Source organism: Bubalus kerabau, chromosome 3 (assembly GCF_029407905.1).
Source record: "Bubalus kerabau isolate K-KA32 ecotype Philippines breed swamp buffalo chromosome 3, PCC_UOA_SB_1v2, whole genome shotgun sequence".
NCBI classification, from domain to species: domain Eukaryota; kingdom Metazoa; phylum Chordata; class Mammalia; order Artiodactyla; family Bovidae; genus Bubalus; species Bubalus kerabau.
The window spans coordinates 164,736,932-164,753,589 of record NC_073626.1 but is presented as its reverse complement, the minus strand read 5'-3'; the positions used below and the strand labels follow the sequence as shown (position 1 = coordinate 164,753,589).

General features: G+C 44.5%; 1 protein-coding gene and 1 long non-coding RNA gene across 7 annotated transcripts in view; one reads left to right on the top strand and one right to left on the bottom strand.

Moving 5' to 3' along the window:
- SGPP2 (sphingosine-1-phosphate phosphatase 2) overlaps positions 1–16,658 on the bottom strand; it is a 141,204-nt gene that overhangs the window by 85,334 nt on the left and 39,212 nt on the right. For 3 of the 6 annotated variants that reach the window (XM_055573583.1, XM_055573582.1, XM_055573584.1), the window contains exon 2: positions 1,633–1,791. In XM_055573583.1, the coding sequence (XP_055429558.1) occupies positions 1,633–1,791 (159 nt within the window). Of the gene's footprint in view, positions 1–1,632; positions 1,792–8,210; positions 8,383–16,658 lie in introns of those variants that run through there. The other 3 variants (XM_055573586.1, XM_055573585.1, XM_055573587.1) reach the window with 3 other exon arrangements.
- On the top strand, positions 8,384–12,643 carry LOC129646816 (uncharacterized). Its single transcript, XR_008712185.1, has 3 exons — positions 8,384–9,144; positions 9,410–11,021; positions 11,302–12,643. It is a non-coding gene; the product is annotated as an uncharacterized LOC129646816 (long non-coding RNA).

Sequence of the window (16,658 nt, the reverse complement as noted above, 5' to 3'; positions counted from 1 at the left end):
GTTTGATTCCTGATCAGGGAAGATCCCACACGCCGTGGAGTAACTGATAAGCCCATGCACCACAACTACTGAGCCTGAGAGCCGCAACAACTGAAGCCCTAGCACCCTAGGGCCCACGCTCAGCAACAAGAGAAGCCACCGCAACAAGAAGCCCAAGCACTGAAATGAAGAGTAGCTCCCACTCGCCACTAGAGAAAGCCTGCACAAAGCAACGAAGACCCAGTGCAGCCAAAAATAAATAAATAAAAACCATATTTTAAACAACTGTAAGCCTTCATTTAAAGACTTCACAGAAAAAAGAGATCTGACAATCCCACCCTGTTTTTCCTCTCTTGGGCACAGGTGGTGGAGAGGGGCAGCCACTCCCAGTGTCCCGAGATGCCTCCTCACCCACCAGGCCTCTCCACCCATCACTTCACTGTTTTATTTCTACCCCCTACCTGTTGTAACATTTGCATTTATGGCTCCAAACAAGACCTCTGTCTCACTTCTTCTACAAATGAGAAAAATAAAGCCCCAGACGTGCAGCCACAGCTTCTCAGAACAGAGCCGCCTGAGAACCCTAGTGCCTTTACACATGGCCTAGTGCTTCTGAAGCTCAGTTTTCAGGGTAGAATCTTGAGTTAAGGAAACAGCTGTGCTGGCAGCCTTGTCCCTGAAGCCACCCTCTCCTGGCTAAACAATCTTTGACCTAAGAATTGATCTTTAAGACTTTTGCCTTCATGGACTCATCACCATGCATTACATGCTTATAGCAACCTGTAGATCCCTCCCACATGTTGGCCATGCTGTGAATGTCTTCAGGATTATTCTGGGAGATGCACTTTATTAACACTGTTTTACAGGCTCAGGACAAGGGCACACAGACAGGTGCACTGGCTGAGCTGCACCTGAACCCAGGCCAATCTGATCCCAGGGCCTGGATGCTCACAGCACACCTTGCTACTATCTCCCTCAATTAAAAAACAAAAACAAAAACAGAATTTAGTCCTGAACAAAGTTCAATGATAGGGTCTGAAACAAAACATCAGAAGGGGCTCCACCTCTCTACCTGGAATTGTCAACGAGTTTCTGTATATAGGCCAGCTGCCCCCCTAATACTAGAAACTCCCTCAAATTAAAGCTGCCCTGCCTTATATGCCTTTGCGTCTAATTGGTATGGAGTAGTCACACTTAAAACCACTTGGAATTAAGTCACACTTAATACCACATCATGTCTCTCCTCTCCTAGGAATTCCAAGTGCTATTAGCCAACAGCTCCTATTTTCAGTTTTTGATCAAATTTTACTAAAAGGGGCTTCGTGATAGGAGGCATGTTATGCCCCACCTTGGGTTCTGGGCTGCAGTCCCTGCGGTCACAAAGTGTTGGTCATGACTGAGCATGCACACGTGCCCCACCACTGCAAGGATTCTCAGAAAGGTCATTTCTCTGAACATCATTTCTCTCCTCTCCTAGTCTTACTCACCCATAGCTTTAACAATGTTTTTCCTTTCATTTTCCCAAAGTAAACCAGGTAAAAATTCAGCTCTCAGTGATGTTTTAAAAAAGAGCAAATATGCAGAGAACTCGAATACCAAAGCAGATGGCTGTTGCGGAAACAATACTGGTCCATAAGTAATAATAATACTTACAACCCATATGATGGTCAGTCTTCTGGACAAATAAGGATCTATATTCCAGTGAGTGAATGGAAGGAATGTGATGTAGAACACTTCTTGTCCCAAAGCGGCTGAAAATCGGAACAGGTAATAGTAGAAATAATTCTTCACAACATATTTCTGTACATAAGCCTAAAAGACAAAAGTTAGAAGGCTCTGTGAGTTCACTGAACAGGTCACCATAAAGACGAGTTTTAAAAACCTCCGCCTGGGGACCTCTCTGGTAATCTAGTAGTTAAGAGTCTGAGCTTCCACTACAGAAGGTGTAGGTTCCATTCCTGATAGGGGAGCGAGGATCCCTCACGCTTCAAGCTGCAGCCCAAACAAAAACTAACAAGAGAACAACAACAAAACACCTCTATCTACAACTCATGGAGTTTCAATTGCCAAGTTGCTGCCTCCTTTTCCAATATTAATCACTGGTTGGCCAAAAAGCTTGTTCAGGTTTCCATATGGTGTAATAGGAAAAACTGAGCAAATTTTACATTATCATTGTATCAACCCAATACATTATCACTATTGTCCGAATATCATGTTATTATTGAACAGCTATCTATCCACCCTGATGTGTGCACACAAACACAGATAATGTTTTGTTGATATTGTTGCTGTTTAGTCACTAAGTCACATCTGACTCTTTTGTGACTTTATGAACTATATAGCCCGTCAGGCTCCTCTGTCCATGGGATTTTCCAGGCAAGAATACTGGAGTGGGTTGCCATTTCCTTCTCCAGGGCATCGTCCTGACCCAGGGATTGAACCCATGTCTCCTACACTGGCAGGAGGATTCTTTACCACTTCATAAAATTAAAGTAGTAACACCCAAGACAGAAATATCAGGGGAAGACACACACAAACTCAAAGCCTTTCTCCTGAGTACACAGAAAGCTAGAAACTCGAGGGAGTGGAACTCTGTGAGAACACTGTGTGGGTCTATGGCTGCGGTGGATTCCCAGGTGGCGCTAGTGGTAAAGAACCCGCGTGCCATTGCGGGAGACATGAGAGACCTGGGTTTGATCCCTGTGTCAGGAAGATCCCCTGGAGGAGGGCACAGCAACCCACTCCAGTGTTCTTGCTTGGACAGAGGAGCCTGGCAGGCTACAGTCCTTAGGATCACCAAAGTCGGACGCAGCTGAAGCGACTTAGCATGCATGCATGCTTATGGTAGACAGGGGAATGGCCCCAAAGATGTCCACGTCCTAATCCTTAGAACCTGCAAATATGTTACCTCATTTGACAAAAAGAGGTTTGCAGATGTAATTAATGATCTCGAGGTCAAGGGGTCGCCCTGGATTATGTGGATGGATTCAAGGTAATCACAAAATCTTTAAAAAAAAAAACACAAAAAACAGGAGGCAGAAGAGTCAAGTCAGAAACCCAATTAGAATCTGAAGATGCTACATTGTTGACTTTGAAGATGGAGGAAGGAGCCACGATTCAAGGAATACAGGCAGCCTCTAGAAACTGGAAAAAGTGAGGGAAAGGACCGACCCTCTGCTTGAGGCTCCTGAAGGAAGGCACCTTTGCTGATGCCTTAATTTCAGCCAAGTAAGAACCATTTGGACTTCTGCCTTCCATGCATTCTGTAGCCACAGAATAAACGGGTGTTGTTTTTAAGCCACAGCTTTTGTGCTAATTGGTTGCGGCAACAAGAGATAGCTAATATGAAGACTTTAGAAAAATCACTTGCTGATGAATGTTTGTAATTTACCTTTTAAATGGGATTTGTTAAAGTCAACCCACTACAGTGACAACCTAAGAAACAGCAAGAACACCTGGGCCTGCTAAAATGCACTCCCATTTTCTATCATCCTGGTAGTAGGCAGGGAGAAGAGGGAAGGAAAAAAAAGCTTAAGGATATTAAAACAGGAGTAAACAAACAATCTATTTTAAAATATGGTATATGTCCTCAAATTATGGTATAATTGTAATGAACTTAAAAAAACAAAAACAGTCACCCCAATAAATGAATCTAAACAATAGAATTTTAATGTTAATGAAGGTAGCTGTGAACTTCATAAAAATAAAATCAAAGTAAAAAACCAGTACTGAAAATGAGGAGGAAAAAAGGCAGCCCTACCACAGGACTGACTCTGTCAAGGGTCTTGTAGGTCTGGAGTTTTGGTTTGTTTTTACACAATGTCTGAGGTCCTTGAATCCTGGGGGAATTCAGAGAATAAGTTATATGCATTTATTTTGCAAATAGTCATTGTCTATGATGACTCAGAACTTGGGCTGCCAAGAATATTCAGATGAGCCAGGCATGAGGCCTGGCTTCAAGGAGCTCTTATCTGGTGGGGGTGGGTGGGCATCAAAATCTATAATTTGAGGAAATTAATTTTTAAAGGACCAATATTTTATTTGAAGCCTTGAAAAAGGCCAAGAATGCTTTTATACTTAAAAAAAAAATGACCTTGGAAATTGCCAGAATATTAACTGTGCTAGACACTGTTGGCTACCTACCAAGTATGCATCACTTTCTCCTCTTTCTGAGGTTCCTGATTTTATTCCAGCATGTCTACCTCCCCTACAGAGCCCAGTGTCTCAGGCAGGAGTTGACACCGTCCTTGGCTCCAGAGGTATATCTAGATTCGTGTAAACCAGTCACGGTTAAGTTCAAATCTTCAGACTCAAAGCCCAGCGGTACATGGCACTATCTGTGAGAAAGCTATTAGTCAGGAGCAAAGTTACTAGTCAGGAGCATACAACGCAAGCCTGAAGTTCATCTCTCTTTGGGGAGCAACTTCACTTCTAAGTGAATTCAAAGGAGAGAAAATGGATCCATCCTCAAGAGCAAAGACAATAAAGCACAAAATGAATTAAATACGGAAGTGTATAGTTTTACCTCTCTGGCAAGATAACTATGGCTAGACGTGCAGAATGAGGTCAAGGGACTAAGTGACAAACTCCTCCCTCCTCCTTCTGTCACTCATTATCTAAAGTGAGGACTAATCTCTACAGACTCTGTTTTATAAACATATATCCAACAGGCTTGACCTTTGGCCAAATCCTGTGAAGAGACCTTTTGTATGTGAAGATTAGTTATTTTAATGCACCAGCTGCCAGGTACACTTGGGACTCTCTCCTGCTTTGAAGCTTTAGGAGGAAAAACTTTTGCCAAACTTTGACAAGGGTCAAGCCCCTCCCTCATGTCATTTCACGGTACCCAAGGGCTTCCCTGGTGGCTCAGATGGTAAAGAATTCACCCGCAATGCAGGAGACCTGGGTTCGATCCCTGGGTCGGAAGATCCCCTGGAGATGGGCACGCAACCCACTCCAGTATTTTTGTCTGTGGAATTCCATAGACAGAGGAGACTAGAGGACTGCAGTCCATAGGGTCACAGAGTCAGAAATGGCTGAGTGACTAACACTTAAATAATAAACACTTAAGAGTTACATGACAAACAATCAGCAACAACCATACCCTATCCTAGAGACCTATCTGAGACTAAGTTCAATACCTTAATCTTAGTAAATAATGAAAAAATTTGCCAAAGAAGACAGAAAACTGCTTTAGTGTTCAGTTCAGTTGCTCAGTCGTGTCCGACTCTTTGCAACCCCATGAATCGCAGCATGCCAGGCCTCCCTGTCCATCATCAACTCCCGGAGTTCACTCAAACTCATGTCCATCAAGTCAGTGATGCCATCCAGCCATCTCATCCTCCGTCGTCCCCTTTTCCTCCTGCCCCCAATCCCTCCCAGCATCAATCAGTCTTTTCCAATGAGTCAACTCTTCGCATGAGGTGGCCAAAGTACTGGAGCTTCAGCCTTAGCATCATTCCCTCCAAAGAACACCCAGGGCTGATCTCCTTGCAGTCCAAAGGACTCTCAAGAGTCTTCTCCAACACCACAGTTCAAAAGCATCTATTCTTCAGCGCTCAGCTTTCTTCACAGTCCAACTCTCACATCCATACATGACCACTAGAAAAACCACAGCCTTGACTAGACACACATTTGTTGGCAAAGTAATGTTACATGTAACTAATTAATATCTTTAGGCATGCTTTGTACAATCTCTTAGGAACTATTTTTTTGGTGGAGAACTGAATCCTCTCTAAATCTTAGAAACAAAAAGCAAAAGTGAAATTAAAAATATCAACATGTATATGAAGTGAAGTAACAGTCGCTCAGTCGTGTCCAACTCTTTGTGACCCCATGGACTATACAGTCCATGGAATTCTCTAGGCCAGAATACCGGAGTGGGTTGCCTATCCCTTCTCCAGCAGATCGTCCTGACCCAGGAATCAAATCGGGATCTCCTTTGGTGCAGGATTCTTCACCAACTAAGCTATCAGGGAAGCCTCCAACATGTATATAGGGCAGCCAAAGGAGTTTTTAGGTAACATCTCTATATGTAACTAAATATCTTGAGAGCCAATATTTGCCTCCAAATTCTTAGGAATTATACATACTATAAATAATTAAGTACTTGTCTTTTCAGAACAAGAATCTAAGTTTCCCTTGTAGGAGATCACAGTGTGTATCACTTTAGTATATCTCTGTAAAGAAGAATTTTAGTTCCAGAGCATGTGTTGGTTCCACTGGGAACAATTAGAGGGAGCAGAAACTGGGGTTAGAGAAAGAAACAGTAGGTAAAGTGAATGGCAGAGAGAAGAGAGAAAAACTGACAGAAAATCAAGTCCCGGAATGAAACATCTACATTCCACATAACTGGCCACACACAAAGGGCTTACATCCCAGGCAGTGGGGCTGCATTTCTGGGGCCCAGACTCAGGAGGGAGGCAGTGATTAGCACCCAATTTTCTAAACAAAAGATCAGGACAAGCACTGAACATACAGGTGGGTGAAGAGCTATTTTTAGAAATAAAACATCTCTTAGTATGCCAATCATCTGCCTTAAAGAAGTTTCTAGTAAACAACAGATGATATGATGGAAATTACCCATATATCCATCATTACTAACTGTAAACTGTCACTGAAATTCTCATTTGTCTGTTTCACCTATTGATTTATTTTCCTGAAAATGAAAGAAAAAAATGTTTTTGCACGAGCAGGGAAAAATACATGATCTCAGTCTTTCAATGCCATCTTTCCCTTTTGGTCACACATTCCTCAAATGCACATTCTCCTAAAATGGGGGGTTTGGTAAACTAATGTTTGGAGGGGAGAACAGCTGCTCTGTTTTGCAGGTACCAGAATATTCTGTGTTCTAACTAAGTCAGGACAGTGAGACAGCCATACAGCTTCACCCCAAGATGAAGACAAAGAATGCTGCCAATATATGACTTCTTGACTTAGCTTTGCCCCTAAAACACCTGAATGGTGTTTGGTTTTCCAAACACACACAGAGGAGTCCTAAATGCAAAGGAAAAATGGCCAGGTCAGCACCACTGACTGTAAGAAGGGCTGACCCAGAGAGCAAAGAAGTGAATGCCCAGCAGACTTGGCAGCTGGCACAGCGTCTGAGCTTTCAAAGGAGGAATACAAGAAATAGCTTTTGGCCAAAACAGTGCATGACCTTGGGGAAGTCAATTTGCTTTTTTGAACCTCAACAGCCTCAACTGCAAAGGATGGAGTAGTTTAATTGGCTTTTAAAATATAAAAAGAGAATTCTGTCCATGGAATTCTCCAGGCAAGAATACTGGAATAGGTGGCCACTCCCTTTTCCAGGGGATCTTCCTGACCCAGGGATCTTACCGTGTGAGCCGCCAGGAAAACCCTAAATAGGGAAGGGCCCATTAAACAGAATGTTACCCCAGGACGTATTATACAAAATGATGTAAAATTGAAACTAATTGGTTGAAAGTGAGGTGGGGCCCAGAGAACCTCTCTTTCAGCTCAGACACTACCTCACACCACAGCCTCCAAGTTTTCTCTGGAATATTCCCTCAAAGCAGTTCAATAATCAGTTTGAAAACCACTGACCTTAATCTCTTCCTGACCTCATATAGCTAACCTCCTGTAATGAAACTCTGGCCTTGAGTATACAGGCTATAAACATTCTGACCTTAAGGTCTTCAAAGGACTTGATAAACTCTGCAATGTCATTGAAGGTCATATGAATTATCTCCATTTTTTTTTCTGATTTAGAGTTGTAAATGTAAGGATTCTTCCAAAGGTCAAGTTTGAGATACTACTCTATCTCAACACAGCCAGAAGTTCACATACAGGGAGGGTAATATCTGAGGCTCCACGTGGCCTGTATTAAATTGGAAGCAGTAGAAAGAGCTCCTTCTTCTTGGCTGAGAGATCAAATCTCTACAGAGTACAGCACAATCTTCCTTAAAAATAACTTTAGGACTCAAAGCTTTTCTAGAAGACACCAGACAGCAGCATTTCCTTCAACATGGCTTTGCTTTAGAGAAGTTTTACAGACCAATGAGAAAGAGGCAAGAGAGTCCAGAGCTAATAGACTTGGAGGGAAGAGTCCAGAAAAGGGGAGGGTGCAGAGCCGATAGTTAGGCACATGAACTCTGGAGGCAGAGTGTCTTGGATTAAATCCAGGCTGCTCCAGCACTCACTACCTGAATGAGCATCTCCCAAAGGCCTCAGTTTCCCCTTTTGCAAGTGGGAATAACAACAGTACATACCACATGGAGACACTGGGAAGATTAAATTGGAGTGTGCTGCTCTGCTATATGCCAAGCATCAGGTCAGAGCCAGGCGGAGAAATGTTGCTCTAAGACCTACTTGATGGCCACGAATGATGATGGTAGCAGGGAGGATTTCGCAGAAAGCATTTCTCCATTCTCACACACACGTGACTCACCTGGATCTTGTTAAAAGTGCTGACTTTGATGCAGTTCACCTGCGGCAGGGTTGCGGGTTCTACTGGGCTCTCAGGTGATGCAGATACTGCCAGGTTGCCCACCCATGGACCACACTTTGAGTAGCAAGGGGCAAGGACAGTCCCAGTGAAGGGTTTTAAACCCAGAAGGAAGGTTCTTAGGTTTAATTCTCAGTGTTGGAGGAAGCCTCAACTGGAGTTGGAGAGTAAGAGAGCATGATCAAAGTGACAGGTAGAAACGCTGGTGACAAGCCAGAGGCAGCAGTTAGCAAATCCATGGAGGACCCACAGCAACCTGAGTGCAGGGACTGGGCCCGCTGTGCCCCTCAACCACAGGAGGCACTGACGGGAAGCGCACGAGGGAGAGGCATCCCACCGAGACAGCAGCGGATCACCCGACCCACTGATGATGCAGAAAGAAAAGAAGCCGTCCCAGGCTCCCTGCCTTCTTCTGAGAAGGGTTTGCATAAATTCCTGGATGACAAATTCAAAATTAGTCAAAGAGCCCTAAAGCGTGAAAAACATTCCTAACCTCTCAGACCATCACAGAAAAAGAAATCTCATTTCCCTAAAAAGGGCTCTTGTACCACCGTCCGAATCCTGGCTTGGAGACAAGGTTCTCTGGCTCTGCAGGCCGGAGTATCTGTCCTTATGTTCTCTGCTAAGACAGAGGCAACACTTTTTTACTTTTTGAGGAAAAGATAAAAACTAAGAAGAGAGGGGTTGAGAAGGAGAGGGTAAGATGAGAGAGTACCATGGAAACACATACAATACTATATGTAAAATTAGATAGTCAGTGGGAATTTGCTGTATGATGCAGGGAGCTCAAACTGGTGCTCTGTGACCACCTAGAGGGGTGGGATGGGGTGGGAGGTGGGAGGGAGGTTCAAGAGGACGGGCACATACGTATACCTATGGCTGATTCGTGTTGATATAAGGCAAAAAACAATATTGTAAGTCAATTATTTTCCAATTAAAAATAAATAAAATTTTTTTAAAAAGAGAGGACTTCGCTGGTGGCTTAGTGGTAAAGAATCTGCCTGCCAATTCAGGGGACACCAGTTCAATCCCTGATCCAGGAAGATCTCATATGGTACAGAGCAACTAACCCCATGTGCCACAACTACTGAAGCCTGAGTGTCCTCCAGCCCATGCTCCACAACAAGAGAAGCCATCGCAATGAGAAGGCCACACACAGCAACTAGAGAGTGGCCCCCACAACTAGAGAAAAGCCCACGCAGCAACAAAGAACCAGCACAGCCAAAAATAAACAAAAATTATTAAAAAAAAAAAAAAAAACCTATGAGGAGAGTATTCCATTAAAATCAATGGTTTTTGGAATTCTAAACTGCTTTTTTAACCCAACTTGGGAAAGCCTTTGTCATTTCTAGTTACATCTGCTATACATTCAACCTACACACGGATTCTTCTCATCAGCTCCCGGGGGCTGTCACCTTGGCATCATTTTCCAAGGTGGGAACCACTTCATGTGCTTGCAGTTTTGGGAGGCAAGGGACATCATCCTAGTCTCCAATCTAACAGTCATTTATGGAGACTGGGGCCTCCGGAGAAACACCTTCCATGGTGGGAGAAGTGTCCTGGAAGGTAGGCAATTCGGGACTAAAACTCTAGCCTTGCCCATGTTCTGCACGTGCGTCCTCAATCGTGTCTGATTCTTTGCGACCCCATGGACTGTAGCCCACCAGGCTCCTCTGTCCATGGGATTCTCCAGGCAAGAATACTGGAGTGGGTTGCCATTTCCTTCTCCAGGGGATCTTCCCAACCCAGGAATTGAACCCTCATCTCCTGTGGCTCCTAGCATTGGCAGGCGGATTCTTCACTACTGAGCCACGTGGTAAGAATTTCTAATCTAGAGCCTAGAGATGAGGAAGGGCAAATCTAAGGAATTTGACGCCTCTTCATTACAGCCTACACTGTCAGGTTTGGGTCCTGCTCCCTCTGAAAGCCTAGCTTTGGTGGACATGTCAGAACACATTGCAGAGATGGAGCATTTGTAAAATAAACACTCCAAGTTATTATAAAACAGCAACTAGCATGTTAACACGCCAAGTACAAACCAAGCAATGCCCCCCTTTTTGTTTTAATTGAAAGTGGCAAATCTTTTGTAGAGAGAGGCCACATCTACACAGATCATGTATTCACTGCTTAGACTTTGTGCTCAGTCACTTCAGTCGTGTCCGACTCTTTGCGACCCCACGGACTGAACCTTCGCCTCCTGCATCTCTCGCACTACAGGCAGATTCTTTACCACTCAGCCATTTTACACTTTAGGGATGGAAAATTGACAACAAGCCTTAGCAATAAGCACTATGACGAAATGAAAGCAGGATCAAGTGATACCAAATGATTTGTGTGTGTTGGGGGATGCTCTCCAAGGAGGAGACATTTGAGCTGAGCCCTGCATCGGGAAATGAGCTGGTTCCTTTGGGGTCCAGGGTTAGAAAGACCACTTAGCAAAAGGCCCCAAAGGAGGAACCAAGCCTGTGAGCCAGGACGTGGCAGATGAAAAAGAGAGGAGATGAAATTAAGAGCAGAAGCGAGATCAAGCCAAGGTTTGGCATCTCGGCTGAGAATAACAGCAAGTCCCTGAAAGGTTCCAAATAAGAATTTCATTATTTGAACTCTGGGAAAACTAAAACAAGCTTTGGCTCTGAAGCCAAGGGAAAAAACCACGCTTTAATTCTTTTGTTTTTAATTTCTTAAACCTAGTGGAGAAATATTAACTAGCAGTGCTAAACTTAAAAGCCACTGGGGGTGGAGTTGCATTGTTTGCCCAATGAGGTAGACGTCCATTTGCTTGAATTTCCATCTCTTTCCTAATATGCTTCCATCACTTTTAATTACTCTTTGTTTTTTTTTGTTTTTTTTTTCAGTTTAGGAAATCAAGACTTTGCAACCTCCAAAGAAAATTAAATGATGATCACTCAAGAAGCCTAAGGAAGATTGACAGTGTCCCTTGAAGGGGAAAACAGAAGGGACAAGAATGCATGAGGGTGTCCTCTTTCATCTTGCAGTTGAGATAGAATTACGAGTTGGGTGATCTGAGATGTCGTCTCCGTGCTCGGGTGATTAAAATTTCACGATGGCGAGACTGAAAGTCAATTAAAATGGAAGGACAACTTCTTCGAATAAAAGAGCTTGAAAGGGAATGGCACGCTAATCACTTTCATCTGCTTCGTTGGCATTTGCTGGGATCACTCAGTCTGTGTTCCAGAACAAGAGGGAGGCTCAAGAGAACTGAACTGAACGTGGCTTTTATTACAGTGGCGTTTTCGTTGTAGCCTCTTCCACAATTTGAGCTTTGCTTTCCTCTGGACCATCCATCAGATTTCAGCTCCTCCTCTGAATGTTTGATAGTTTCTTTCTCTTTTCCCCAGAGACCAGCTCTCATATTGGGCACCATCAGCAAGGGTGAAAGGGACAAGGATTATTAAATTCTGTGAACCAGGGCGACAACGATGCTCGACCTGAACCTAGAACTGGATCTCACGACTCGACAAAATGCAGCCTCGTCATCGCTGTTAGAACTGTGCCTGAAGCACAGAGTATCTGCTGAGGACCCAGATGTAGGATTGAGAGAAAGAGGAAAGAGAGAATGAGAGGGGAGGACAGCACTTGGCAGAGACCAGAGACAGGGCCTCTGCAAGGAGAAGTCCCTCCACAGTCAGTAAGAGCAACCAGAGCCGACACAAAGAACAGAAATCACCACTCTCATTTTTAGAGCGGGTGGGAGAACCAGCTGCCTTTTAAATTCTCAGAATGTCTTCAGAACAACTGTTTTGCAAAACAGTTTGGATCTGCTAAAACCTGAACCACACTGTGCCAAACATTCTTCCATTTAATTGTTAAGCCCTGGTGTGTTCAGCGAGATTTCTGATGCAGATGTTTCTGATTCATTTATATTAACTTATCAAAAGGACATTTGGACGAGCTATAGGATGTTCAAGAAGGAGTCTTATAAGCTTGGGTTTGTTAGTTTTAATGCAGGAATTCTACCCCCTACCCAGATGCACATACTCAGAACTCAGAACTTGGAAGGACTGACTCAGTTCTGCTCTAACCTGGCAGCATGAACTCACCCACTCCTAATTCCCTTCAAGAAACATTTGCTAAACATTTATAAAGGCACCACCAAAATATGGGTAAAGGGGGTCAAAGATATAAACTTCTATTTATAAAATAAATAAGTCATGGGGAATTACTGTTCAGCCATGGTGACTACAGTCAATAAGACCATAATTGCATATTTGAAAGTCTGCTGAGAGTAAATCATAAAGGTTTACACCACAAGGGAAAAAATTCTGTATCTATGGGTGGTGATGGACACTAGTCTTACTGCGATGATCATTTTGCAATATATACAAGTATTAAATCACTGTTGTACACCTGAAATTAATGTTATCTGTCAATTATACATCAATTAAAAATAATGTTTTTCCTTTTAAAAAGGCATCACCAAAATGTAAGAAACTATTCAGATACATCTTAAGTTTTCTCCTTGGTGACCTTTTATGTACGGAGATTTAAAAACAAGGCTTCCCCGGTGGCCCAGTGGTTAAGACCTTGCCTGCCAGTGCGGGGGACACAGGCTTGATCCCTGATTCGGGATTTTCCACATGCCGTGGAGCAACTAGGCCTGTGCGCCGCAACTGCTGAGTTCCTGCTCTAGAGCCCAGCAGATGTAACCAGCGAGCCCTCGTGCTGCAACTGCTGAAGCCCGCGCACCCTAAAGCCAGTGCTCCACGATGAGAGAAGCCACCGCAGTGAGCTTTTCTTTCTTGATCCCTCCCTGCCCCTCTCTGGGGCACTGTTCTTACATGGTGATGGGTATCGCAGGTAAAGCAGGGATGGGGCATTCTGCTGAGAGGGTCTCACTCCCTGCACGCTTCTAAGGCCTTGTCTACACCAAAAGTTCTTGGGAGGTTCCATCAATTTCCGTCACATTTTCAAACCACAGTTCCCTCTGGAAGCCTATCTCTTAGCAAGTTTAAAGCCACTGGTCACAAAAATAAACTTAGGAAAAGCTTTGAAATTGTACATACACGCATAAAAGAACATTAAGAAGAAAGCCATGCTGGGTGAGAACAATGGTCCTCCCCACCCAGCCTGTTTCTGGGCACACTGATTTCCTTATGCCCTGTGAGGGCTGTTTTTTGTTTTGTTTTCACTTTTAATTTTTTGAGTTAAAATTTGGGCTTTTTATATCATTTGTTTTTTTCCTGATTATCTGATGATCACTTGTTATTCTTCTGATGAACACATTTCACTCTAGAACATGCAGGATTTCAAAAGCTGTGCAAAGTAAAAATTACCCAGTATCCTAACCCTCAGATTCAACCCCTATGAATATTCCCATTGGTCTTTCTCCTCTCTGGTGCCCAAGCGTGTGGCCTGTGTTTACAAAAATTGAGATTCTACTGAATCTTAAAATTTTAAGTATTATTTATTGTATTGTAAGCATTTCTCTATATTATTTTACATCATGATTTTGGTAAGGTTTAACCATTTAAGTTTTTTTTGTTCCACCTTTATTGTGACCCCCCTCCCCCTTCTTACACACCCATTCTTATAGCAACTCCCAGGATGGACCAAGACTGCAAACACATCACAGGTTGGATGACCAAGAATCTTATCACCCAAGAACCTCTTTAGTGGAGTTTCCCACCCACTTCTGTTAGAGCCCCCAGAGGTACTGTTCCATGGATGCTGTCTCACCTTGCTCATTCCTCAATGTTGCCAATGATAACCGTGCAACAGCGACAACATTCCCTGAGACCACCTGTCTGCATTTTTTGGTCTTACTGGGGCTTGCTTGTTTTGTTTTCTGGTGACTTCAAGTCTCTTTGCCAGATTTTGCAGAAGCATCAGGGATACAGTTTAAGGTGGCCTAATGGCCACAGTTACGAGGGCTTCCCTCATAGTTCAGTTGGTAAGAATCACCAGCCTTGGGCAACTCTGGGGAAGTTTGAATTTTTCAACTGTGCAGTAGATATAATACCAGCTCCCTTGCAGAGGCCCTTAGAAGATAAAAAAAAGTTACTTATGTAAACCATACTACACCACACCAGACACAGTGTGAGCTCAAGAGATGGTAGCTGTATTTGCACGGTTTTAGTAAGGAGTTTCCCAGGTGGCTCAGTGGGTAAAAAAATCTGCCCGCAATCCGGGAGACCCAAGTTCAATCCCTGAGTCAGGAAGATCCCCTGGAGAAGGGAATAGCAACCCACTCCTGTATTCTTGCCTGGAGAATCCCATGGACAGAGGAGCCTGGCGGGCTACAGTCCATGGGGTCACAAAGAGTCCATCACGACTGAGTGACTAACACACACACATATAAATACTAAGGATAGTGTCAGAAGTGTCTGGTTATAGGAGAAAGCACAGAGGAGGGAAAGTAGATGAGAAGATTTAAAAAACAAAGATATTATAGAGGAGGAGGAAAGGGAGCTGTCCTGGCAGGAGGCTGGAACTGCAACAGAAAGAGAAAGGGAACAGGGACATTCTAGCTGAAGGAACAGCCTGAGGAGAGGTATGGATGCAGCAAGACACAGTGCTCCTGGAAGAGAACCTGGTCCACATGCCTGGAGCATAAGGCATTTATAGCAGGGATCGTAGGCAGCAAGGCTGGAAGGGGTGACTAGAACCAGAGAGCGGAGTCCTAAAGGCGGTAACAAGGAGGATGGGTTTATCATGTAGGTAATGGGGGACCACTGAGAGTGTTTGAGCAAGGAAGTGTCATGATCAGAGGTGTGCTCTGCATGGCCCACTCTGTGCTCACATTCTCATCCTTTCTCTGTGATTCCCCCATCTTTGCAGGCTGACATGTGTCTCAGGAGAGGTCAGACACCCTTGTACCACAGCCGGGAAACCACTTCTCAAGCTGTGCTCTTAGAGGGTCTCATACACAACCTGCCTCTGCCACCCGCAGGCCGGGGTGAGCCTCTTGGGCTCCGGGTTCCCCATCGGTGCTCCCAGGGCCTCCGTGGACCATCGTGGAAGATGAAGAAAGCTCGGTTTCTGTTTCTGGCCTTGGCTCTGCCGTGTGGGATCTGAGGATACAGTTATTTAGCAAGAAACCACAGGAACAAAAACAAGTTGATGAAACCCAGAGAAAGTGAGTTCCTCCATGGAAGGCGGCCGAATGCCACAGGCTGTGTCGAGACCCACCCCAAACGAACCCTCGGGCTGCAGCTCAGTTCTGTCACCGAGGGACACATGCTTCAGAGGCCTCCCCCGCAAGCGGAGACCGCGGCTCCTACACCAGAGGACACAGAGCTCACTGAAAGTACCACAGTGTGGAAAATGTGCTTCTCATTTCTTTTCCTAGAATACTATTTCCAGAAAGCGGTGTGTGACCAGAACTGATGACCCTGAGGCAGAGATGGTCAGAGAAACGTGGGTGTGCAGCCCCGATGAGGAAGGGAACCAGACCAAAGTAAACCATGGAGTGTCTCTGCCCGCTTCCACGAGGATGCTGACAAAGCAGGGTGAACACAGGTTGAAAGAAAAGACAGAAAGGAGGCCTGGGGTCCTCACAGGCCTCATTTCAGAATGGTAGACAGAGGTCCATGTATGCAAAGCTCTGCCCACTGCATCACACCACACACACACACACTTCCTCCCCCTACCCGCCCCACACCACTTTCTAAGATGGGATGTAAACCTGCCATCCTAAGCCAGTTGAAATCACAAGTCGTTGCCACACTGTCTGAAATGGAGGCTGTTTTTGTGTGTTAGTTGCTCAGTCCTGTTCAACTCTTTGCGACCCCATGGGCTTTAGCCCACCAGGCTTCTCCGTCCATAGGATTTTCCCATGGCAAAAATACTGGAGTGGGTTGCTATTTCTTTCTCCATGGATCAAACCTGGGTCTCCCACATTGCAGGCAGTCTCCTTATCCTCTGAGCCACCAGGGAAGCCCAGGAAATGGAAGTTACTCCAGTTAAAATAATGACTTCAGCATCATCCATTATCCTTTGAAATGTGATCCCCAGACCCAGAGCATGGGCATCACTTGATAGCAGTTGAGAATATCAAGTCCACCCCAGACCTGGGGAATCCCTGGGAATTTTAACCCGATTCCCCAGGGAATTCACACACACATTGAAGTTGGAGAAGCACAAATCCACATCTGATGAGAAAAGTAAGATTGGATGGATGTACTAAGGTTTTACAGTGCTCTCTAGGCCTATGGACACATGAAAGGGGAAAAGTACTTTAAGACAGAAAGTA